The 26541-nt window shown below is 38.9% G+C and overlaps 1 protein-coding gene across 13 annotated transcripts in view; it reads right to left on the bottom strand.

The window, feature by feature from the left end:
• The window catches only part of DMD (dystrophin), a 1973025-nt gene that overhangs the window by 1364751 nt on the left and 581733 nt on the right, over nucleotides 1-26541 (bottom strand). For all 13 annotated transcript variants that reach the window (XR_014470468.1, XM_083174338.1, XM_083174337.1 and 10 more), the window contains 2 exons: nucleotides 5436-5624; nucleotides 1601-1782 (listed from right to left, as the gene is read on the bottom strand). Coding sequence is in view for 12 of the 13 variants with exons in the window: in XM_083174338.1 (XP_083030464.1) it covers nucleotides 1601-1782; nucleotides 5436-5624 (371 nt within the window). In the remaining variant the exon portion in view is untranslated. The remainder of the gene's footprint in view (nucleotides 1-1600; nucleotides 1783-5435; nucleotides 5625-26541) is intronic.

Raw genomic sequence — 26541 nt, 5'->3', positions numbered from 1 at the left:
TCAATATGCTTTCCTGATTATTCTCCTGCCTCATCCCATTGTACTGCAGACCGTGCCTCCTTGTGTATGACCAGGCCTGACCTTGGACTTTCTATTGACTTATCCTTTATTACCTACTTTGCCTGTTTGATCCTGACCTGGCTATGAAGACCTTGAATAATCCTTGCTCCACTCCATCTGTCTACCAGGGTTTACTAGTCCTAAATGTGGAACCTGATCAGGAGACCGTGACCGGCGTGTCTGGTGCAGCAAATCCCATATCCCACTTAGAGGGGTCACTGGCGAAAACCACCAGCATGGTAAGATTCCGCACACCTGCATCAGGTCCATTCAATCCCCAGCCTGGTACAGTATTTGCTATTTTGAGCCTGAGATCGTGACAGAGGGATGATGACTCCATACTTCTTCTGAGGAAACAGCTGCAACCACAAATGCGAAGAAATGCATCAAGTTACTGGAAATTTTGATCACCATTGGTTAACTCACCTTTGTTCACCTGCACAGACTGAGTGCCCTCACTCCCAGACCGGATATTGTGAGTGATTGGCAGCCGCGCACTGAACAAGACACCCCTTGACAAACAGCACCCCCCTCTAAAACCTTAACTCCCCACTCAGATGCTGTACATTGCTGCTGATTGTGACTACTTCACAACATCCTTTCATTGTGTGGCAACGTGGGCACCAGCTTCCACCATCGGAGTAATGGTGGACTCACTGCCAACAGCATTCTGTGACATTGCAATTCCAGAACTCTTGAACTGCATGTAAGTGTTCTTATTCTAGTTACATTGTCAAAATAGACACTACATAATGGTTCACCCATATGGGAGGTCGTGCATAGTCCTCATGATGAGACACCTTGACTGTTTAACACCAAGTGGGAACAGTAGAATAGAAACATACTGTATACAAAGTTAGAGGTTCACAGTTACTGTACCTCTACATCCAGGAATCATGTATGAGAATTTATTATTGCATCTTCATCCACTGAGCCGTTATATGATACAATATTGTTTTACTGTGATTTTTATATAACCATCAGTGTGGTTATTAAATTGTTACCTTTTATATATTGCACTCTCTCATCTTTGTTCTAATGCTGAATTTATGTTTTGTCTGGGCAGCCCTGAGCTGCCCCGGTCTTACTGCTGCTCGGTAACACCATCCGATAGGGTGAATATCGGATGAAACTTAAATGGTAGAATTGCTTTTAGGGTTAGTCAACTAGAGGGAGGAATAAATTCAGAAGTCATCAGGACTTCACTGCCGGAACTTTCTAATCATTTTGACATTTCATCAGTGTCAACATGATGAATTTTGATGCTGTCGATGTTAACATGTAAAGCATGTCCATATGCTGCTTCTAGACATTATGGCAACGTCTATATTTTCATGTCAAGAAAATATGCCAAAACCATCTAAAACCTTAATGGGTAATACTTTCTCCAAAAACTGGGCAGGAAGTGTTAAGGTTTTTTATGATTGAATTACTGATGGTCAATAACATCTTTTTTCAATGCATCCAACATGATTTTATTACATTTCTATATGTACCAGAAGGAAACATAGTTATGGAGTAAAAAGTAACTATAACTCACTTGCTTTGCCTTTCCATGCTCGCCAACCTGAGACTTTCCCATCGGGAATTGAGAAGATTCATCTGTTCCTGGATTTCATTCTCTTCATCATCTGAAAGTCTCCCAACTGCTAATAGATGGCTTCCAGCTTGCAGGACTTCTCCAACATTTCCCTGATGAGATGTTAATTCCATCATAAAGCTCTGAAAATGAAAAAAAAAAATAACTTTTACAGAAGAAGTTGAGAATAGATATTTATTATATTAGAAAGATTATACAGTATGTATGACCAAAAATAAAGGTGATCGCAAACCTAATGTTCCCTCTAAAAAAGCAGAAACAATACAATACTGAATTTGTAGCACATATACAATAGTTTTATTTCAGAAAATATTATTTTCTTTTGAAATTATTTAAAAATAAAATGGTCATTTTGTGCCACAACATGCCTGTAAGACTTTATAACATAAAGTGGTATCCACATAACTGTGGTAAATTACTGCGGCTAATAGATTCTCCAGGGTCAATACAAATTATCCACAATAGCCAGCATTTATCAGGGATTATGCTATGGGTGCTTCAGGCATGGAAAGCATAATCCCCAATAACCAGCCCTCATAGCTGTGATAACACATGGCACTGTATTATTGCCCGAAAGGGGAACATTGTTCTCATGAAAAAAGTGCTTTGAATGGGGGGGGGGGGGGAGTACAAGTTTTGCAGCTAAACACTGGCATCGCTATGAGGACCCGTGTGGCACCCGGGTGTTACAGGCTGAGGGGTAATACAAAAATGCTAAGGAGTCATGTGCTGCACTTTGACAGTGCTGTACCCGACCAGCTGTATCTTAGCTTCTTGGATTCCATTCCCTGATACAGTTTATCACAATCATTTATAAAATGCCTTTTTCTTCTGTGCCCTACAAGTTGCAGAAAGCTACTCTACAGTCTGTTTTAATGCTGTGTGTGGTTCCCTAAGATATTTTTCTACAATATTTGTATTAGCAAAGCTAAATAAAAGCATGTACAGATGTTTCCTCTTACACAGTTGCATTGCAGGCTAAAACCCACGACATAGCATACAATCACGCATGCTCCTGCTGAGATAACCACATAATGATTGGGGCAGCCGCATTATGTAGCAGACAGCAATGCCAAATTAAACTTTTGCAAGCACACACTTATGGAAAATTTAGAGAAAAAAATCTTGGGAACAGCCTGTCACCTCAAAATTAAGCTAATTGAAAACTTCCAATTGCCTAATTAGTCATTAGAGAAGGGGTATCCCAGATTTAAGTCACAATATATTTACCTTATAAAAAGGATTTCCTCTAACTTTGCACCTGCTCTTAACCCGTGAGTGCCAAGTGAATTTGTCAAAAGAGGTGGGAAAATTTCCAAGCAAACATTTGTATTCATCATAATGAACTGTAATGATTACCCAACATAGGAAATATATTTTTTAACACAACATTATTTATTTAAATTTATTTTAATTTATATAACAAATGTGAACAACTCTGTTCACAGGTCAATGCTGAATTACAACATAAAATATGCTGCAAACTTTATTTGCTTTCACAGTCTGGAGAATGTTAAGGTCCATACACACAGGGCGATTATGCCCAGCCTGTATGGACAGCAATGACCGCTGTCATCAATGACCACTGTCATCAATGGGTGGAAAGCCGCTCAGCGCATACACACTGAGTGGCTTTCCCCTTGCTCGGCTCTGTCAGTGGGGGGGAGGACGGCTTTGCATATTGCAGCATATGCAAAGCTGTCCTCAGCTCAAAGCCGCCCAGTGTGTATGGCCTGGTGATGAAGGGTGAGTGCTGCTGTGCCCTCCCACATAATCACAGGGAAAGCCGTTCATCTGCTGGTATTACCAGCAGATGAGCAGCTTTGAGGACGGCTTTGCATAGCGCTGCAATATGCAAAGCCGTCCTCCCCCTGCTGATGGCGCCAGGCAAGGGGAAAGCCGCTCAGTGTGTATGCACTGAGCAGCTTTCCACCCAGCGATGACAGCGGTCATCGCTGTCCATACACACTGGGCATAGTTGCCCAGTGTGTATGGACCTTAACATTCTCCAGACTGTGAAAGCAAATTAAGTTTGCAGCATACTATATGTTGTAATTCAGCATTGACCCCAGTTTGCTTTCTGTTATACTTAGCAGGTCATGCATAAAGTAAAGATGTACTAAGCCTTAGAGAGTGATAAAGTAGAGATATTTAAAGTACCAGCCAATCAGCTTGTAACTGCCATGTTAAATGCTATATCACTCTCCACTTTTCAAGTCTTAGTACATCTGTCCCTAAGGGGGTTATTCTCGTTCACTCCTTCTGACAAATTCCTTCTTAGATGGACAAAAATATGTGCACTGCAGGGGGGCAGATGTCACATGTGCAGAGAGAATTAGATTTGGGTGAGTTATTTTGTTCTGTGCAGGGTAAATACTGGCTGCTTTATTTTTACACTGCAATATAGATCTCACTTTGAAGTAAAACCCCACCCAAATCTAAGTCTCTCTGCACAAGTAACATCTGCTTCACCTGCAGTGCACATGGTTTTGTCCATATAAGAAGGAATTTGTCAGAAGGAGTGAACCAGAATAACCCCCTATGTTACTATCTAGAAGTTCAGTATTTTTAGTTATTGTATGTGACATAAAGACTACAGGGCTTCTCCATAAAGTATTGTAGTGTAAAGCCTGGCAATTAAAATCACATCCTTTTAAATATTGGATGCAAACACAATTAGAAGCCCACACTTTATAAATAATCTACAAAATATCATAGATCAAGTAGAAGCATAATACATTTGGACATGTAACAATTTTGACATAAATTGGGATATTTTATAAAGTCATCACTGCTATTTTATTGAAAACATATATGGGAGAAAAGGTCCCATGCACAATTTGACACCCGGGGCGGGTTTGTAATAGAGTGCGAATTTAAGAATTTAGCTAATTTTTTTTTTTTTAAAGCAGAATTTGCCTGTTTTGGCCAAATCGCATTTGTAATACAGTAAGAGTCAAATTGCGGTTAGTTTGCACATTTTTTGTGTGGTGAATTCGCACATTTTGGCCTGTCATAAAAATTGCACACTTCAATTCGCATCCAGATGTTTTCCCATTTTAAAGTATACTGTATAATTTGCAAATGTAATAGGGTGCGATTTTGGTACTTGTGTATTATCACTGCACCCGGCTACGATACGTTTTCAGCGTACCCTAAGGTACGTTGTCAGTGTAGCCGGCGCCGTGATAATACACTTTTGTATTGTGTGTGTGTGTGTAGTGCTTTATACTTACCCTCCTCCGCCGCGTCCATCACAATATCCCTGCGATCCACCGATGTCCCCGGCGGCAGCGTTCAATCCCCCTCCCCCGGCAGTCACTCCCAGGCGCATGTACAATGTATGTAATTCAGCCTAGTGCCGCTGGGGAAGCATCACATGGTTTCCCTGTTCCCCAGCGGCACTAGGCTAATCGCATAGAATGATGGCTGCGAGTGCCGGAGGAGGGGGACTGAACGCTGGCACTGGGGAGTGACTGCCAAAGGAGGGGGACTGAACGCTGCCGCCGGGGAGATTGGTGTATCGCGGGGATATTGTGATGGATGCGGTGGAGGAGGGTTAGTATAAAGGACTACACACACACAGCGTATCCGCTTCCACTAACAGTCAGTACAGCACTAAGTTTCCATTGCTGCAAGGGACCTCAAGGTGCTGACACTACCCACTGTCACCAATGTAAATCCTGCATTAAGTACATGACACACCATACACTATTGCTCCAAATATATTGACACGACCTGATGGTACTCTTAGTGAGAACCCTACTTGGTTTACCTCATGAGTATGAAACTGTTCTTTTACTTCTTCAACATTGCCAGAAATTGGCCCTTGGCTTTGTAAAATATCCTCAGTTGAAAGAAGCCAGGAAAGAACTCCTTCCAGTGCAGACTGGTAACGTTCTAGATCTGCTCTCGGCTCCATCACTAATTTGTTTAATGATCTTTCATCCATTCCTTCAATTGGCTGTAGGAAAAATAGCAAAAGAAAGTTATTTAATGATTTTCCAATTTTTAGAATTGAAGAGCATATTTGCTTGTTCATTTTAATGTAAACTTTTTGTGTTCTGTATACTTCTTTGACAAATGGATGGCAGATGTTAATGTTTTTTTGTGGAGACTTTCTGCACATCTGTCCTTGTGTTTCCATCCTATGTCTCTATAGATTGTAAGCTTGCAGCAGGGCTCTCCTACCTCTAAGTCTGTCTGTTGTTACCCAGTTTGTTTTATCACTGTTTCTATTGTAAAGCGCAACGGAATCTGCTGCGCTATATAAGAAACTGTAAATAAATAAATAAATAATCTCAGCTTTTGCAAAACAAAGACAATAAGAAGGGCCATATATTGTCGGTGCTATACTAATATTTTCCAGAAAGTTTTATATGTACATGATGGTTCTAATGCAGCACTTGAACGACAGGCACAATGATCGTATGTGCTTTAGAAACTCAGATATGTTTAACGCCATCCTGTTTTTTATTCCATTTTAAAAGCTTTAACAACTGGTAAACTGTGGGATTTAGAAGTTGTAAGATAAGACATTGGGCCAAATTTATTAGGGTAGACGAATCAGAAAGTGAGAGATTTAGGGAAAGTTTTTCTATTTTTTTAAAGCGTCAATCATTTACATGGCAAAATCAACCTGTTTTTAGTGTTTTAAAAATATGGAAAACTCTCCCAAATCTCTCACGTTCTGGTTCTCACACCCTATTTGATTTGGTCCTTTGTCTCAGAATAAAGTACTGTTAAAATCTGTAGAATCATATACTGATCAATTTACTTTGCTTTATTATTTATTTTAAAAAGTAGTAATGCAAAAATATTCTTTCCTTCTGTCAGTGGTGCTCAACCTTTATTACACTGGTCCCAAAGGTAAGGTACCATTATTCTGTGACTCTAAACGAGATGGATCCCAACAGATTGTATTGCATATATAAGATATAAAATACCTCAAATATTCTAGGACATAATTTACAGCTGCACATACTGTAGATGCTATTGGTTGATCAGAAATCAATAGAAGCCCACAAATGTAGAAAAAGGATGGAAAAAAGTAAGTACATGCTGTGTTTATCATCATCCATTAAGTATTAGCAATATTATTTTAGTATAGGCAGTATGTTTGCACAGGGAATTCAATGTTTATAGATTTGCATGTCCTTGGCTGCATTCATTACCTGCAAGCCATATTGTACACAATCTCCATGTTGCAGTGAATGTTCTGAATATCGAAAGAAACCATACATTTTGTGTCCACTAGACTTTAGAAGTACTGAAAGCTTTAAACTACAATATTGAACCTTACAGTACTTATTATTCTCTTTTCTCTTTGTGTGAAATGTGTGGGTTACTAGAATGAGCTCTATTTAACCTTGTACTGCATAGTTAGTCACATTTAGTCACCAGAAGATGCACCTGTTGATTTAATCCAATCTAGAAAGTACTCTATAATAACTTTCTAAAAAGCAAACATGAAACAAAAGAGGAGCAGTTTCTTATATCTATTGTCTGTACTTTCAACTCTGAAAGTACAATACTACCAAATATCTTACATTACAAGTTTTACCGGTACAACTAGATTAAAATAGGGTCATTGGGCTATGAGGAAAGATTAGCCAAGATTGATATGTTTACGTTAGAAAAGAGACATTTAAGAGGGGGTGTGATTAAATATAGAAATATATTAAAGGTCAATGCAGAGACAATAAATTGAAATATTTACCATGTCTGTACATAGGACACATGGTCATCCATTAAGAATAGAGATGAAGAGCGTGATTCTGGTTCATTTGTAAAAGCAAATTCTGTCTCTAATGGATAAAGCCATGTGTACAGATGTAACATGTGCAGAGATAATTTGATTTATTTAATTTATTTATTATTTATTAACAGTTTCTTATATAGCGCATACATCTTACGCAGCGCTTTACAGAGAATATTTAAACATTCACATCAGTCCCTGCCCCAGTGGAGCTTACAATCTATATTCCCTACCATATCTACACACACAGACATTCTAGGTTTAATTTTTTTTTTTGTTAGAAGCCAATTAGCCTACCAGTATATTTTTGGATTGTGGGAGGAAACCGGAGTACCCGGAGTAAACCCACGCAAGCACGGGGAGAATATACAAACTCTGCACAGTTAGAACCATGGTGGAGATCGAACCCATGACCTCAGCGTTATGAGGCAGTAGATGTAGGTGTTATTTTGTTTCTGTGCAGAGTAAATACTGGCTGCTTTATTTTTACACTGCAATATAGATATCAGTTTGAAGTACACACCCCACCCAAATCTAACATGTTACAAATGCAGTGAACATGGTTTTGGGTTTCATCACTGCAAGGTCAGTTAAGTTATGGAATACTACCTGAGAAAGTTGTGACGACAGACTCAATGGTCAAGTTTAAATAAGGGTTAGATGATTTTCTAGCAGAAGAAAGTATACATGGTTATAACAATATTTAATAAGAAACAGCAGTTAACTCAGCAGTTAATAGGACAGCCATTTTGAGTTGTTGGGAACATTATATAGCCAGGTGATAACCTTATCCAGTTCATTTAAACCTCATTTGAGTCATTTACATCTCAGGAGAACTTTTAGTTTTAACTTGATGGAGTTAGGTCTTTTTTAAACCTCACCAACTATGTAACTATGTACACATAATATATGTGTCACTGCTGTGTCATCCTAAGGGCCCAAAGGGTGACACCTTAGTTAAATGTTTCTTTAAAATGTATTGATCTGTATTGAATTGATGTACACTGTGTGCCAAAATAAAGCAAAACACTTTTTAAAATCACTGACTAATGCCATCTCTGTTGCAGTTTAAGGGGGGTATTCAATCCTGGGTCACAGCTGTTGGGTCAGTCCCAATGGCCATGACCCTGGTTACTTTTCACTTTGCTCAACCGCAAATCACCAGGCGGGATTCAATTAAAAGGGGGCGTGTCCGCATAAACACCTGTGGATTGTCGAGATCCGGCCGTGATCACGACAATTCACAGTCGTTGTCAGCAAAATTGGCACAACAGCTTTTAAAGTCGTTCTGTCGATCTGCCTCTTCAATAATGTCGGGCAAGACAGCATTGAATAGGTGCCCACCACTATTTCCCTCGTTGGAAATAGCGGCGGGGATTGAATACCCCCTAAGTGTTCCGATAAATTAATCTTCTTTAAAAAGTACTGATGACCACTGACAAAGAGCTTTATGGTATGCTGGATCTTCACAGCTTCATGAAATGTCCTGTCCCAAAATATGAAATCTAGAGGAGAAATCTATTCCACTTAATAAATTTGCAGGTGCCGGTAATTGTGGCTATATGTTGCAGTTATGATTATGTATTTTGTTTAGAGCCCATTAGGATTTACATGACACTACCATGGCAACTCACTCCCTTCGCATTGAATAGAATTGCCTTTACAGGGTTTGCAAATTACAGATGCGGAGGATAACTGAGAACACACTGAGCGATATTTACTTAATGATGTGAATGATATTGTTAATGTTACTGCGTACATTTCGTCCAGTGAGTACGGTCAATAATGTTATGGATACACAGAGTCGCTGGTTGTTAATGAGCCCCTATCGTCTGTTCATGCAGCTCAATCTGACAATCTCATCAGTAACTGCATGTAAGGAGTGGGGACGGGTGATGTCAATGACCTGTGTATGTCCTATATCTTTCTCATGCGGCACCGCCGATATTGTTAACTGGAATCACTCCAGGGTGTACCCAGCATAAGGATGGCCTCAAGTAGCCTAGGCCTGTCCATAATCGCAAACAAAATTAGCTCATACAACTATAGATTGCAATCTCATGCACTACAATATCCTAGGAACAAGGTTGCAAAGGTTTTTATGCTTAACCATTGTTTTATGCCTAACCACAACATTGTTCATTTCTTAGATCTACAGTTACATATAGTTGTAATTTTATATTTATTGCAATAAACAACTTTCATATAATAACTGCAACCAACAATTATATTCCTTTGTAACTGCATACTTGAGAACAAATAATAATGACAGAACAAAACAAATTAGAACTTTAAAAGGTCACATCATTGTTTCAATACACACAAGCAGCAATGATGTGTGCAGCACATTTTCTTAGGGTGTCCACTCCAGGAAAACTTTAATGAATGATTCCTTAACTCTATCTTCATTAAATTGTATTCATTAACTCTCTTTCATCATCATTTTCCATTAACCTCCTTTTTATGAACATACTTATTCATTAACCCTATCTCATTATCCTTATCCATTAATCCAGTGAACATCATTTTATTATCATTTTCACCACACTCTCCCTTGTGGTCACACCGCTCCAGAATAGAAAAAAAATCATAGAGGAAGTGTTTAGTGTGTGTCTGGGCACACACCTATAACAGGTGCAAAAGTATATTCCAGGTACTGTATGATATATAGGACAGGTACTTTATGTCAGCTGATAATTGAGCAGTGAGGTTAAACTAAACAAGTTTGTATGCCAGCTTAGCAATTATAAGTGGAACTTTTCACAGAACATAAATCTACGTTTTTTTTTGTTTTAAATGATTATTTTCATAAAGACAAGCACTTTCTAATTAAGAATCCTAGATCTATTTCCAAAGTAAAGATCTTGGTTATGCTTTGCTTGACTTTTAATTAAGCCACATATCAGCTATCAAAGCCTAATTCCCATTACAGAAGTCACGCTTCTCAGGGCAAAGCTAAGAGTTTATAAAAGAAATCAGACACACTTCAGAGAACATTTATAATTGTTGTGGCAGGAGGTAGGAACATTCTTTATTTTGCCATGTTTTTCTGTGTATCTGTGAAATTAGCCCCTTCCTAACAACATGATGAGAGCCATAGAACAATTAGGATAAGGAGGTGGGGAAACACATCTGAAATTGCTACTGCTCAGTCACATAGAAATATAACACCAGGAGGCATCTGCAGCAATATATGAATTGTTTTTTTTTGTTTAATCAGAGTGCTAGTTTTTTTTTTACTTTTTAAGCCAGTGTATAAATATATAAACTGCTTTAGAATGTACATTATCCAGTGGCGGTTTTTACCTATGGGCTGCAGGGCTGCAGCCCCCCCAGGTAAAATCCACCACTGTCTCTGCCTAAAGTGAAGCCATATGCAGTCTGTGAGACTGCACTGGCTTCACTGCGACTGGCAGTGGCTTCCTATTGGAAGTCTGACCTGCCAGTCACTCAAGGCAGTCCCATTGGGAGGTGTTCCCTCCCTCCGGGATGCCTCTGTCTCAGCGGCAGCCCCCAAACTTGGTTCTGCACATGTGCAGTACCTTGGACCATACCTTGGACCATACTGCGCATACGCCAGACCCGGGAACCCAGTCAAGCCTCTGGGGGTTGCTGCAAAGGCAGCCCACGGAGGCTTGAGCCAGTGTATGCGCAGTATATATGAAGTTGCTGCGCATGCGCTGGCCCCGTGCAGGGAACTGGGAAGCGTGGCAGTGGCCAAGGACGGCAGCAGCAGTGGAGGGGAACCCACATTGCGGCAGCCCCCCTCCTCCATAACGGTAAGAGCCGTCACTGACATTATCTATTGGGGATTGAGGCCATTTACAACCATAGGTGGCTAGGTGGAGTAAAAGTGTTCCTTCTAGGGTCACTGATAAAAAAAATAATAATAAAAAAACCTGTTATGGAAAATAGAAATATAGTAGAAATAGAAATACATGTGGAAGTACATTACGATAGATGTGGCAGAGAAAAGAACATTATATTTTGCATTGAATTGGGGTGTACTTAAATGTATTTATTGTCTGTAATGGCTACATTTTGTTTTATAGCAAGATTGGTTAAGGGGATTTGGCAGGGTAGACATTGCTCAAGGATGGAGGTGTTCTGGAATTTTCATGGCTTTACATGGTTGTTAAGCTGCACAATATGAGTAAAATATGAGATGTCAGTAAGCATTTATGAAATTCAATTTCAGCCTATAGTGACATGCAACTTTAAATATTTGCCCTACAAAAGTCTTGTGACATTGATTTTTGTGGTAATAATTGGTAACATCTATGTGATCATCTAAGTTGATAGAAAAGAGCATATTGGAAGCTCTGTAATACATATCACCTCAGCACAGGGACTTCACAAAAATACATTAGAACGATAGGTAAAATGTCAAAAAGGGGCAGACTAGATGGGCCAAATCTGGCCATAAAATTCAAACTCTATATCTTTTTGATGTCTATATTTTCATGGTTACATCTTACTGGGTTACCATATGGTACGCAGCCCTTCATTAGTGCTAAGAATAAGAGAGTAAAACCCAACTCCCCCGTCATATGTATGGGTGATCTAAATAATATCATGGATCCCCAATTAGATCGGTGGAGAAGTGGAAACAGTGGAGTGGTGGCGAGTAACAGGGGACTGGCCAATTTCATCCAAAGTGTTGGATGGGCAGATCCATGGCGGATACAAAATCCTTCTATTCGCCAGTTCTCCTGTTTCTCAACATCATACGCCACTTTTTCCAGAATCGATTATATACTGGTATCCAGAAGTCTCACCCCCCAAGTCCTTAAGATTGAATACAGAGCGAGAGGTATCTCCGATCACTCTCCGGTGTTTATGGAACTTTCCCTAGACACTGACCGGGGGTGCGGCTTTTGGAGCTTCAACTCGAATTGGCTAAATAGTATTAACAATAGCACCAATTTGGAAGATAAATGGAAGGAATATTGGGAATTTAACCAAGGCTCTGCATCAGCTGCAATACAGTGGGATGCCTTTAAGGCATACCTGAGGGGTACATTACGGAAATGTATAGCGGAACTGAAAAGAAAAAGTAGGGAGAAAATCCAGGAGAAGGAGGAACTCTGTCTAGTCAGGGAAGCAGAATACCTGACCAGCAACACCGATAGCGCCTACCAGTCCTGGCAAATAGCCCAGAACACTTGGCTCGAGGCAGTGAAAGCAGAAAATGCTAAAATCATGTGCCAAAAAACGCAGGCGAAGTATCGCCATTCAGACAGGTCAGGTAAATATCTCGCTTTCCTGGCTCGTGCAGAACTTCCCTCTAAAACAATCAGTTCGATCAGAAATGAAAAGGGGGAAATGGTAAGCTCCACCGCACAAATCGGGGAAGCACTTAGGTTATATTTCTCCAAGATCTATACCTCCCAGCTACAACATAATTCTGTTGAGATCGAGGAGTTCCTGGAAAACATTGTCCTCCCAGCACTACACAGTGATGCTAAAAAAGAATTGGAATCCCCACTAAGGATCACAGAGGTTGTCAATGCAATTAGGGACTCACCGAGTGGGAAGGCCTCTGGCCTAGACGGGATCCCGATCGAAATATATAAGAAATATATTTACTCCCTTGCACCCTTACTTTTAGAAACATTTAACAATTGTTTTGTGGAGGGTACCGTCCCGGCATCATTCTCCGAGGCCAAAATTGTTGTGATCTTAAAGACGGGTAAACCAGCCTGTGATCCCGATTCATATAGGCCAATATCTTTGATCTCTGTGGAGGCCAAGATTTTGGCAAAAATATTAGCGTATAGACTAAATCAACATATTCATACGTTAATCCATCAAAACCAATCGGGATTCATGCCGGGTAAGGATACCTCTGCAAACATCCGTCATCTCTATACCCATTTACAGACCACTGGCAGGGAGTGCGGCAGCTCAATTGTTGTTTCACTCGATGCCATAAAGGCATTCGACGCGGTTGAGTGGCCATACCTTTGGGCGGTGCTCCGAGCGTTCGGGCTGGGTCCTAATTTTATTAAATGGGTACCGCTTTTGTATACCAGCCCGAGGGCTCGGGTCTTCGTTAACGGATGGACCTCACCGGCTTTTGCTCTTGCCCGGGGGACGAGACAGGGGTGTCCGCTCTCCCCTGTCTTGTTCGCCCTGGCAATAGAACCACTGGCCTGTTTGCTAAGGCAACATCCGGCAATTGTGGGCCTTCCGCTAGGCGGCAGTAACGACGTTGTCTCTCTTTATGCCGACGATCTTCTAATTTATTTATTGGACTACAGTAAGTCCCTTCCGGTGGTCCTGAGATTGATTGACAACTTCGGTGATTTTTCTGGATTCAGAATAAACAAGACAAAATCTATCATCTTTCCAGTTAATCCATCCCTAAAACCGCCCCCAATACCCACCCAGCCGCTGAAATGGGTTACAATTTTTAAGTATCTTGGCATAATTATATCCTGGGACCCTGGAGACTATGTTCAATTCAATATTCAACCTCTATTGGTATGGCTAAGGGATAAAATCAAAGTCTGGACCAAACTCCCTTTGATAGTTACCGGGAGAATAAATCTCGTAAAAATGGTGGTACTCCCCAAATTTCTATATGCATTTACCCATGCACCTGTTTACCTCCCGAAAACCCCTTTTCCGTAAAATTAATAGCATGATAGCTGCATTCATCTGGAATGGAGCCCGGCATAAAATAAGCTTAAAAAACCTGATGAGGGATAATGGTGAAGGGGGACTGAGTTTGCCGGATATGAGGCGATATTATCTGGCTGCTCAGTTGGCACAGTTAAGACCGTGGATACTGCAGGGGGAGTACGGTTGGGAATACGCCAACAAATTAATCTCCTTTTCTATTGCTAGAGTCAACCCATTACAAAAAATCTTACAGGGGAAACTTACTAGTGCAGACCCTCCACTAATGATACAGGCCATAAAAATTTGGCGTGAGGCTGATCAAATACTGGGTGTAGACTTCATGGATATAGATCATCGAATAGTAGATCAACTTACTGACCATGAAGCGTCCAATTTACAGATTATAGAAGCCTGGCACCACTATGAAGTGACCAAACTCCAACAGATCTATACGGCATCTGGCCTAAAATCATTTACTCAATTAAAAACAGAATATAATCTGCCTCAAACGCACTTCTATCGCTATTTGCAGCTGAGAAGTGTTATACAGTCATATTTTGCCAATGACTCCCCGACATTTGGGGAGTCACTGACAAAAACAATATTAAAATCTAGTAACAAAAAAAAAATAGTCTCCAGGGTATATAAGATCTTGGGGAAGGAAGTGTCTAAAGATGGACTGAAATATCTTCGGGTAAAATGGGTACAAGACATCGGTGAATTGAGTGATGAGGAATGGTTATCAGCAATGAAATCTATAAACAAGGCCACTAGTTCTCTCCGGGTTCAGTTAACGCAATTATATATATTTCACAGATCGTACCTCTCAGTTAAAACATTAAGTAAATTCCCAGGCAGAACCGCCATAGTATGCCCCAGGTGTGGCGACACCTCTGGCACCTTCCTGCATTCGTTGTGGGAGTGCCAGGGGGTCGCAAAATTCTGGGAAGAAGTCAAAAAGGTAATAGTAGATACCGGGTTAAATATCGAGATATTAACCATTAAGTGCTGCCTATTAGGCATTATGGGCGACAATATGAGCGGTAATGAGAAAATCTATATTAATAACTTAGTATCGCTGGCGAAAGTCGTAGTTGGGAGAAACTGGATGGCGAAAGCACCACCCGAGCTGAATAACTGGGTAGTATTAGTAAATTACATCATTAGACAGGAACAATCCGTATACACAAACCGTAATTCAGTGATAAAATACAAATTAATATGGCACAAGTGGATTAATTCCACATATTATCAAATGTAATTTATATAGCTACGTCACAATGATAGACACAAATGACAGTAATGAGGGAGGGGGAGGGGGGGTGGGATGGGAAGGAAATTATCACGATAAGTATTATATAGTAGATATCATTAGAGGTATCACGAGGTAATAATTAGAAAGATATCGCACACGGTCGAACCTTGTTTGTCTGTCGTATTAAAAGCACATAATGGGAAGTATAAAGGGCATCACTATATGCAATGGAAACTGTAGAGGCGACTTATCATAAACTATCCTCTTTTACACTTTTTCTCGCCTCCTTTCTCTTACTAGTGTAAACTTTATAAGTTTACTCTATACTCACGCACTTATCCTCACTAAATTGTAGAAATTACTGGTTGCTAAGGTAACACTATCCCGTCGGAACCAATACACCCATTATTAAGTAAACTCAGATTACACATCCAGGGGTCACTACCCTGACCGTAACCTGGGGACAATATTAATCTTCGAATAGATCTAGCAACAACCAGCAATATCGGTGGGTCCCCATGACATCTAGCCCTCAACTGGTCAACACCTAAAACAACTACCCAGGTGGCAAAAAACATATGAATCTGTCCCAAAGCTCCCATGAAGGGACCAGGGTAGTACAAAGGTTAATAAGTATACTCAAGGGAGGAGAGACCTGATATCGTTTGCCATACAGGACAAGCTGTGTTTTTTTTTTTTTAACATGAGCCAGGGTAGCAGGAAGACGGCGCAATGAGTCAAAAATTGTATTTTATCTTGTCTATGTAACAAAAATGCACTGAATTGTAACTATACGTACGAGATTGTATGTTGTAAGTCTTTTTCTATTTGTCTTTATATGTATAAAAGAAATAAAGATTTGAAGTATAAAAAAAAAAAAAAGAATAAGAGAGTAAAGGTAGCTTTTGCCAAGGATGAATGGAAATTTCTCTAGCATGTGTTTCAGTCCTTTACAACAAATAAAGGTTATCATGGATCAATTTTTATTTAAGAAATCTTGCTGTAGGTAAACAAATGATGAGCAGCCATAGGGGGAATCAAGGTCGTTTCTCCGCCTCCTGTGTAGGTATCAGCGGCTTCATCAGATATCTGATGAAGCCGCTGATACCTACACAGGAGGCGGAGAAACGCGTCATACAGCTTTTAAATACCCCCTCTACACTTTCTGGAGCTCCAGAACTGGATCCCTCATCTGCCTGTCAATTATCCAAAAAGCAAGTACTGGTTTACTTTTAAAATCGATTACTGCCTCAAATATAGTAGTAGTACAGCAGCAGCTTGGGACCCACAGGCTATAACATTATAATTGACTATTATTTTTCTTTTTATTTTTTGCTCCTTTTTTTTTTTTTTTTTTTGCATTTTTAATTTCTTATTTTTTCTTATTTTTGTCTGGCCAGACATCAGTTAATAAGAACTGCTCTGGAGTCATCAAAAAATAAGTCTGCCCGGATATAATTGCACTGTTTTTTTTAACTATTGCAGCCTTTAATGTGTTTTGTACTTATTATTAATTTTTATCATATCCATATGTTATTTTAAATAATTGATTGCCACTGGCCAGTGCAATACAGTATATACGGTACTTATGTAGTATCTGGGCTGCCGATTTTGTGATTGTATGCCTTACCTTAAGGCATACAATCAGATGCGATGCGATGCGATGCGATTCGATGCGATTTTGCATAGGATTCAATGTTAAGAAGGTCCTGTTCATTTCCCCACTATCCAAGTGGGCATAGAGTTGATTTTATATAGCGTGGCGAGCGCAGCGAGCCACCGTGCCCGAAGCGTGGCGAGCGAAGCGAGCCCCGCGAGGGGCCGCATATTTCTTAAAAAGTATTCTGTGTCCCCTCGCGGGGCTCGCTACGCTCGCCACGCTTCGGGCTCGGTGGCTCGCTACGCTCGCCACAGGTTTATATCCAACTCCATGCCCACTTGGATAGTGGGGAAAGGAAAAGGACCCCTTTTTCCCATTGAATTCTATGTTAAAATGGACTCAGACCATTTTAACATTGAATCCTATGGAAAAATCTTGACCATCGCATCGCATACGATTTGGTCGCATGCGATGCGATACGATGCGATGCGATCCGATCCGATTTCTAAATCGGCAGCCCAGATACTACATAAGTACCGTATATACATATAATAAATTTTCTATCTTATTCTATATACATTGTTTCTAGCGCGTGTACCCCCCCTTTTGTCTTTTGTTCTCACACTAGGAATTGGCTATTCCATTTCACGCTGCCTGAACCCTGTGCACATGGGGGATAAACTCTAGACAAAGTGTCTTATAACCCCTTTCCCTCTGTGTGTATCTTGGTATAAAACTAAAATCTGACTACCAAGCAGATTGATATAAGTAATTTTGGGACAAACAGGGCAGAGCGCCATTTGTTTTTCTTTACCTACCTGTATAGGAGACAGATTTTAACGGTACGGGTCTTTGTATTATTTATATATTCCTTTCTGTTATATCTAAAAGCTAAATTGTATTACACCACTGTGGTATTTCTGTCTTTTTGGAGCCATTTATGATTAGGAAAAATAATTTGGGGTTCAAACGGTGATGTGACCACTCCCTCATACATGTTTGGAGTCTAGTTATAAAGTAGACATATCTCAACAGTACGGGACCATCAGAACCCATCAAATAAAATAATTGAATTGCTTACTTTTAAACAATATCACCATTTTGTATTTTTTATCTTTTTTCTGTTTTGGGTAACTCTCTAATAGGATCTCTTATCAGCACCAGGGACCATATTGGTGTTTTCATGTGTGGTATGGCATCAAAGAACTTTAGCTGTCTGTGCAAATGTGAGTATATCTGAGGTTTTTACTAATCTGTGACTGAGATAGGATGGAAGTGGTCATCACTAATGTCACGGAGACTCCTTAAAAATGTAATTGCATGTATGCATTTTTTTCCACCCCACCCAGAAAATGGCAGGTTTTCACCCCCAAACATCAGCTCCAGCCACATTACATTTACAATCCACACACATTTTCTGTTGCTATTTATCTCTGTGCATTCATGATGCATATGGTACACATTAACAGTCATTGAGTAATCACTTGATTTGCAGATTCAGTGATTAGAGAACCATGCTGAATTAGACCCGTAGGTTGGAATTGCACCTTACTATAATCCCTTCTCTTGTACAAACCATTCCGTTTATTGCTACTGCACACAACACCATCTTCTCTCGAATGAACTTTTCTATTTACTGTTCAAAGTGCGACCTATTTCCCCCAAACTATAACTGAACTGTGTGCCAGCAACACAGAGAAAAAGATAAGCTCATCAATAGGTGAGTTGGAGCAGGGAGGTAGGAGGAATAATGGATATACTTTATGGAAGAAGGGTTAGTTTCAATTAGTTTTGGTTATGCAGTTGGAGTTACTGTATATACGTTTAAGCTGTTCTTTTGAGGGGACCGAAGGTATTTAAAAGCAATGAATATGAATGGAATTACTTGAAGATGTGATAGTTAATCAGGGATGAGAGAGTTCATTATATTAATCGTTAGCATTAAATTTGTTTTGTTTTTTAATGATGGTACATGGCATTAATGATATTAAGTGCTCTCTGTATTGTAGTATCAATGATGATATTAAGTGCTCTCTGTATTGTAGTATCAATGATGTTCTCTGTTTTGCATTGTGACTGCACTATATTATATGACAGTCTCCATATAGCTTTTTCGATTTTTAAAACAGCCACTTTGATGCTCTTTGCATTGTTTCAAAAATAGTACAATTGTCTTTTTAATGTATGGCAGTCATTTGAATGATCTATGCATTGAATGGGTGTCACTTTGATGTTATCGGTTTTGTATGCTGGTCACAATGACATTCTCTGTATTGAACATCAGTATTGTATGGCAGATAGTAATGTTGTTTGTATTGTATGGAATTCACTTAAATGCTCTCTGCATTGTGTATTGATCACTAGAATATATCATGTGTTTTATGGTGGCCACTGCCATGTCCCCTGTGTGGTATTTACACCATGACAATATTTTATACATTGTGTGGTGGTAACAAAAATGCTATCTATACTCTTTTCTGGTCACTTACATTTTTCTGTATTGTGGTAAAAAAAGGTTTATTCTTTGTATTGTATATTTGTCATTAGGATGCTTTCTTTATTATATGGTTGCCGTTAAAAAAAATATAGTTTCCAATAAATTATTCTCAGAATTGAAGGCCACTAAGTGGACACAGAATTGGACACAGAATTTCCATGCCCTTGCACTTTAAAAGCAGAGCACTTTAGAGGCATTTGGACACTTTATTGGATGCACCAGCACTTTTATCCTGTGACATCAATACCTCAAGCCATCTGCGGTGGTGCCGCACACTTGTCATATAAGTAAAGGCCACCGCAGCCACAGCCTATGGTGAGATAATTTACTGAAGTTATTGTTATCATACATCTCGAGGACAGACCGTGTGGTCCATTTAGAATTTGCTGTTTTTATGAAAATTGTTTTAAATACTTAATTTTAGTAAATGTGGGGGGAATTTACTAAAGGAAATTTGTAAAAAATAGGTGTATTTGTATCCAGAAATACACTTATTTTTGACATTTACTATCCCGAAAATACGGCAATTCGTATTCATATTGATAGCACATCAATACGACTACGAATTGACGTATTTCGTATTTTCGGGATAGTAAATGTCAAAAATAAGTGTATTTCTACAAATACACCTATTTTTTAACAAATTTCCCCCTGTATGTCACTTTATATACTATATATTTTATACAATTGTCGTTCTTGGACATCATTTAAGAGGGTTGCGCCAAAATGACATTTTTTTCCAAAAATGTATCCACTAGGAGGTGATGTGCCTCCTTTATATGTGCCTCCTTCAGTAGGCAGCACCCTCTTAATTTATTCCTCTCCTTGTTCCACAACTGACCCTATTCTTTGCAAAAATACACCTATATGTGTTTTAAAGAATATACAATTGGGCTTCAGTAAAACAATATTGTGGAAATTCAATTAAGTTATTGCTTGTCATTGCATTTTTTTTTTAGAACATTAGGTGTCTGAAGTCTGTTTAGGGTTTGAGATATTTTATGTGTACCATCTAACTGCTATGCACTGCAGTACTGAACATATTGTTTATGAAATCTAAATTTTGTTTTCAGCAACTGAAATAGATTTTAGCAACTGTGCTGAAACATCACACAGAACATGTCTTCTCTTATTTGAGAGAAAAAAGCAGCAAAAAGTTATTGAAATTGCTTTGTTTGTTTGTTGATAACTTGAAAACATTTTACAGTTTTTTGTTGAAACATTATACAGTAAATCAGGTGCCAAGTAATTTGAGTGATTTATTCTAACTCACCAGACCATTGCAATACAATTCTGTGATCCACACTATATATCACTCACAATACCAGCAAAAGGCTTTGCTGTCTACAATACTAAATTGTATTCAATTTCTCTTTCATTTAAAAGAAATGCATCACAAATATAGAGATTTTTCTATAACAGTATGCTTCTTCTAAAACTTCCACATTATTTGTGTTTGTTAAATGATACATATTATTATATGAGGGGTGATTGTCCTAAATGAAAATGATTAATACTGTATGTTGCAAAGTTGTGATAATTGCTCCTTTGGAGCGCTGGGGACTTGGTTGAATTCTAACAGCCTATTTTCTGTGTGGGTCTCCCACTTTATGTGTAAAATCCCTCTGGGTGCTAGGCTGGCTACACAACAGATGATATGTTGTCCAGTCCTACGGATCAGACCAACATGTCAAACACATCGTGTAATTGTGATTAAGTGCTCATGCCCACTACCATTGAAGACATTACATCTGATGTTCTGCACATCAGATGTGATGATCTGGTAGCCAAACTCATGCTTCTAGATGTGGCCACTGAACATATATATATCACACGGTTGCACGCTATTTTGTTCCGTGTGTACAAACAACCAATTTTTACTTAAATCTGTCAGCCCATCCTCCAGGATTGTCTAATGTGTATCCAGCCTTACAGATTCCTCCTTTAATCTAAAATGCAATATGCTTGTAGTGACCATATATACATGAGTTTGTGTAAAAGAGAATTTAGATTGTAAGATCTAAGGAATCATAGATAATGCAGAAATGTTCTCTTCATGGTACTGGATAAGTTAATTTGCTAATTGCAAATGCTGTGCAGCCCTCGACACAATGCAGGGAATGTTGCCGTAAATGTTCTCTTTCCACCCCTTAATGTGTTTGCACAAAGTGAACTGTTCATTTGCATATGTGTTACTTCAATAGCAGAATCAAGCACCTTTTTCGGACTGCCATATTGGACATTGATCATACTTGCATTCTCTCCTGAGAATGTCCAGGAGGCTTTAAAAAAATCAGGAAACAATCCTGCTTCCTCAGAAAGTTTGGCAAGTCTCGCAGAACCCAAGCCAATTGTTTGCACCCAACACAGTCACCCACTTATAGAGTAAGGGATCAAAAGGGGCCTAACAATGTGTCTGGGATTTTTTCCTGTGGGAACATTGGGCCTTATTCTAGTTCACTCTTTCTGACAAAATCCTTCTTAGATGGACAAAACCATGTGCACTGCAGGTGGGGCAGATGTTACTTGTGCAGAGATAATTAGATTTGGGTGGGGTTTTACTTCAGAGATGATGAGTGAGATCTATATTGCAGTGTAAAAATAAAGCAGCCAGTATTTTCCCTGCACAGAAACAAAATAACTCACCCAAATCTAATTATCTCTGCACATTTTACATCTGCCCCCTGCAGTGTACATAGTTTTGTCCATCTAAGAAGGATTTTGTCAGAAAGAGTGAACTAGAATAAGGCCCATTGTTTTGCATTTTCCCCTATGTTAGTGATGTGTTCATGTGAGGGCAAAGTGTGACTTTTTTTCCTGTGAGGGGAAATGTGTTTATTACTGTAAGAGCCAAGTAGTTGTTTCAGTTAAGACAGTCTCTACACCCATTGCCATGTCCCCTTCTTGTTATGCCACACCCCTTTTGTTATGACTTATCCCTCTTTTCCTTGCCTCTCAAGTGAATACAGAAGGCCTTTTAGTAGCTTACAAATCCAAAAGTCTGGCCACCGCTTTTCTAGATTGCTCTATATATGTGACTGGAGGTTTATTTAACTTAGGTGGTTCTCACATCCTGTTCTTGGACATAAACAAAAGATTTAAAAAATTAATTAAAATGAATAAAAGCAAAAATATCAAAAGGCACATAATTGTGATAACTCCACAAATGTAATAGTCTTGGACCAAAGACTTTGGAAATAGTTTCCAAAGGCTTTGTGGTCCAATACTTTGCATGCCTGAGTCCCTTATGGTTAGAATAATATTTTTCTTTTTGCTAGAATTGGCTGTGATCTATTGTTTCCCAGGGCTGTTGTCTAATGGATATTATGCCATAGCTGTATCATTTTAAGAACATTTAGTCTGGTTGGATGACTATCAATGATAGTCTATCATGTACAATGTAATGAGAAAATTTCTCAGGTATAGCCGAGAATATCTGAATGATCCCAGTTAAAGGCCAATTTTTATGACCTACTCTATATACACTGTGGTTTGTGAGAAGTTATAGTACATCTAATTTTACAATGTGTGTGAGCACATTATGGTTAGTGAGCTAACCAAAAGACATCCCCAGATTTAACCATATTTAATAGCGTTGGAACATATATGGTGAGTAGAAATAAGTGTAAACAAGATTTTAAAAGTGTGAACTTTGAGTGTTCTTCTTTTTGTACTGTACTGTATCTGCTTTTCTTTTCAGAGCTTATTTTATTATAACAGTGATGGCTTATATATCTCAAATCAAACATCTCCAGCAAGCAAAAATTTACGGAAAAAGATAGTTTCAGATTTAATCTGTTATATGTTATTTTTTTTATGAGAAAATGGATTGCTTGAGATAGCCCTGGAGGGTTTTCAAATAGTATATGTTTAGATGGAATGATTAAGCTGCCACAGGAAAAAAATGTTTTTATGCACTTGGCTGGCCTGAAAATGTAGCTAACTTTTGTGCAGCCAGATAAAATGAGATATTACAGGAATAAGATAATTATATACTGAAACTCGTTAAATGATTGAAATTATGTTAGTGAGAGCAGGTGTGATGAGAAGTGAAGTATGAGATGCATATGGAGATACTATTCAGTCAACACAAAACCATTCTCACATTAATTCAAGTAATTAGAAGTCATCAACGTCTGCCTGAATAAGAATAAAATATTCCAAAATTGTTTAATATACTTTTTGGCTAAGTCATTGTTTTTTCGGTCATTGAAAGTAAAATTAACAATATATAAAGGATTTAAGAATTTATCTATTTGTTGTTATGATTGTCAGATGACTCCATTTAACCAGCTACCCATATTTTCTCTCATCAGTAAATGTATTTAATCAGTAAAGGTATTAAGCTACAGTACTTGACTCTTTACCAACACAATGTGATGGTATAAGATATAAGATATAAGATATAAATAATATGTTAAGAATAGTTTGACATAATGAAAGCTCTTAGCGGTAAATTTACAAAGAGATGGGAGTACTATTTCAGATGGGATGTTGCTATGGGCAACCAATCAGAATCTACTTCTTATTTATTTAGCACCTACTAAAAGATGATTGGTTGTCTATAGCGACATCCCATCTGAAATAGAACTCCTATCTTAGTAAATTTTCCCCTTACAGTCAACATATTCATTTATAGGTCAAGGCAAACTTTTAAACTAGTAATTGGGATGGAACACAGTCTAATTATATTTTTCCACTTATGATGCAGCTTTACCATGGAGCAATTAAAAATATATCATGGTATCATAGTAATTAACAGTTTTATTTTCTTGTCTATTGTAATTCCTTTAAGTGTTGTGTCTATTATTAAAAACATATGAAAATAATTTCATTTTATTAATCTATTCATACAAAATTGGAAAGGAGAGTTAATTGCATTGTACAGTATTGAAATGCTTGCCAGGCGGTACAGTAATGCAATAATTCATGCAAGCACATTTTTCTCCAAGATCACAAAACATTAAGCACTTGCAATCACACCCAGGCTGGGCTTTTCCTAATAGGGTTGCATCTGATGGAACCAGTCAGAAACGCCTGCTGGGTGGCTGCTGGGAAATAAGGCTTCTGTCCCCAGTGCACCCTTGAATCCACCCCCAATCACGCAGTATAACCCCTGTGTACATCTGGCATCTACATAATGTTAGCAAACAAACCATCAGCAGCACATTTATATATATTGGTGTTCAACAATATGCAGCACTAACGTTAAATGGACTAATAGATTACTGAAAGTGAATGAACATGAGGTCCTCTCCAAGAACGCCAGAAATTATTTACTGAAGTCAAAGGCTTCAAATCAAGATCATAATGTAGTACTGAGGATGAGGATAGATCATAATGTAGTACTGAGGATGAGGATAGATCATAATGATCATAACTCAGTTGTGCATCTCCCTTGCTTGTACTGTATGCTTGCTTCCTGTACATGAGCAGCACAAAACACAGGATACATTCTATCAATTGGCATGTGTTCAAATCAACATCAAGCCCAAAGTCTACTGAAGTAGATGGTATCATGACATAAATATGTCTAGCATGAGTGTTGCTTAGTAAATAGGTGTCTTATAAATTATAAACTTTTAATTTGCTAAATATCAATAGCAGAATGTCCAATGTCAAAAGTTATGTCTTCAACCTTCTAAATACTTAACACTATGTGGTCTATTCTGGTTAACTAATTTGGCCCCTGCCCCAACGGTCAGGGGTTTGCGCCTGTGCAGACACAAACCCTGACTGCGAATGGACACTGCGATTTACAATGTCACCAGGCCGTTCACATGGGTGTCACCCATGTGAATGTTCAGTGCTTCATGGACGTTACTATGGGATTGCAGGCAGGACCAGGTTTTCCGGGGCAGGCAGCTGATGTCACATGAGGTTTGCCGCCTGCCTGTCTTTGTCCAACTGCCCGCAAATATAACTCAGTCTCCACTGACTTATCTTTGCGAAGGCAGGTGAAATCAGTTAATGGTCAGTGACCATCAAATGATTTCTCCTGCTGCGGGCACATGCGAGGGGATGTTTCTTCGAGACACATCCCCTCGCATGGTTGCAAGGGGAAATGGCATTAGGGGTCATGCGTACGCCGGGGTGGTCTCACAAGGGTACGAGCTTCATAGATTATTGAGTCAACTAGAATGTTACTGTCATTGTTAGATGGTTTCCAGGTCCAAAATATTATTAATATATATTTTTTTCCTTGCCATATAAGAGTTATCATTTGACACATTCTTACAAAAAGTTATAATTACTGCCAGACTGACCCAATTCAACCTACCATATGATCCTTCCATCTTGGACACCCGAGTGTGAGTAAACATTCTGCAGCCATGTCAGCTCCCAACGCCGGCTTCCCTAACATCGGAGCTACGCTGGTCACCAGCAGACCAGCCACCACCCGAATCCACTGTGTCTACTCCCAGTACCGGCTCCCATACCATCGGAGCAACACCGGTGGTAGCGGACACCTGGAAACCAGACCAACGCGGCATCCATTCATCTATACCAGCCGGTAATATGCTTCTATTTCTCCAATGGGAACATTGATTCTAAGCAATAAACAGTTATTACAGCTGCTATAATTCAAAAGGGAACTGTTGCATTGTTACCAACCAATCGGGAACTTTCCATGATTTATTGTTGGCTACTAAAATACTAATACGGGCGCAAAGTGGTTACAGTTGGATGTTTAATATTTTATTGTATAAATGTATGTATTTTATAGTTTTGATTTTATTGTGTATTTACTGAATTAAATAATTACTGAGTAAAATAATAACAAAGATCAACACAGTGCGCTCTCTTCTATTCTTGTGTATTTTGTATTGCCATAAAGACTTATTAGTCTTTTTATGGGAGCAGCATTTTGAGCTGTGGATTTGAGATATTCTTTCTTTTTTAATTACAGATATTTAGTAAGTTGCACCTGATTTACCCATCTGGGTATTTGTTTGTTTATTCCAATCTGTATCTAACTTGCACATTCCAATTTAAATATTACAAAGCTGTTTTCTGTCCCATTACACTTGACAATCCTGGTTCCATCCTATTGCTAAAGCATTCCAAGAAAATTTACCCACCTGCTTAATTCAACTGCACTCTAGGCAGATAACTGTACAGTAAATATATAAATATAAATGCA

This window comes from Crinia signifera, chromosome 2 (genome assembly GCF_055691185.1).
Source record: "Crinia signifera chromosome 2, ASM5569118v1, whole genome shotgun sequence".
Lineage (NCBI taxonomy): Eukaryota > Metazoa > Chordata > Amphibia > Anura > Myobatrachidae > Crinia > Crinia signifera.
This window is presented reverse-complemented; position numbering and strand designations above follow the sequence as displayed.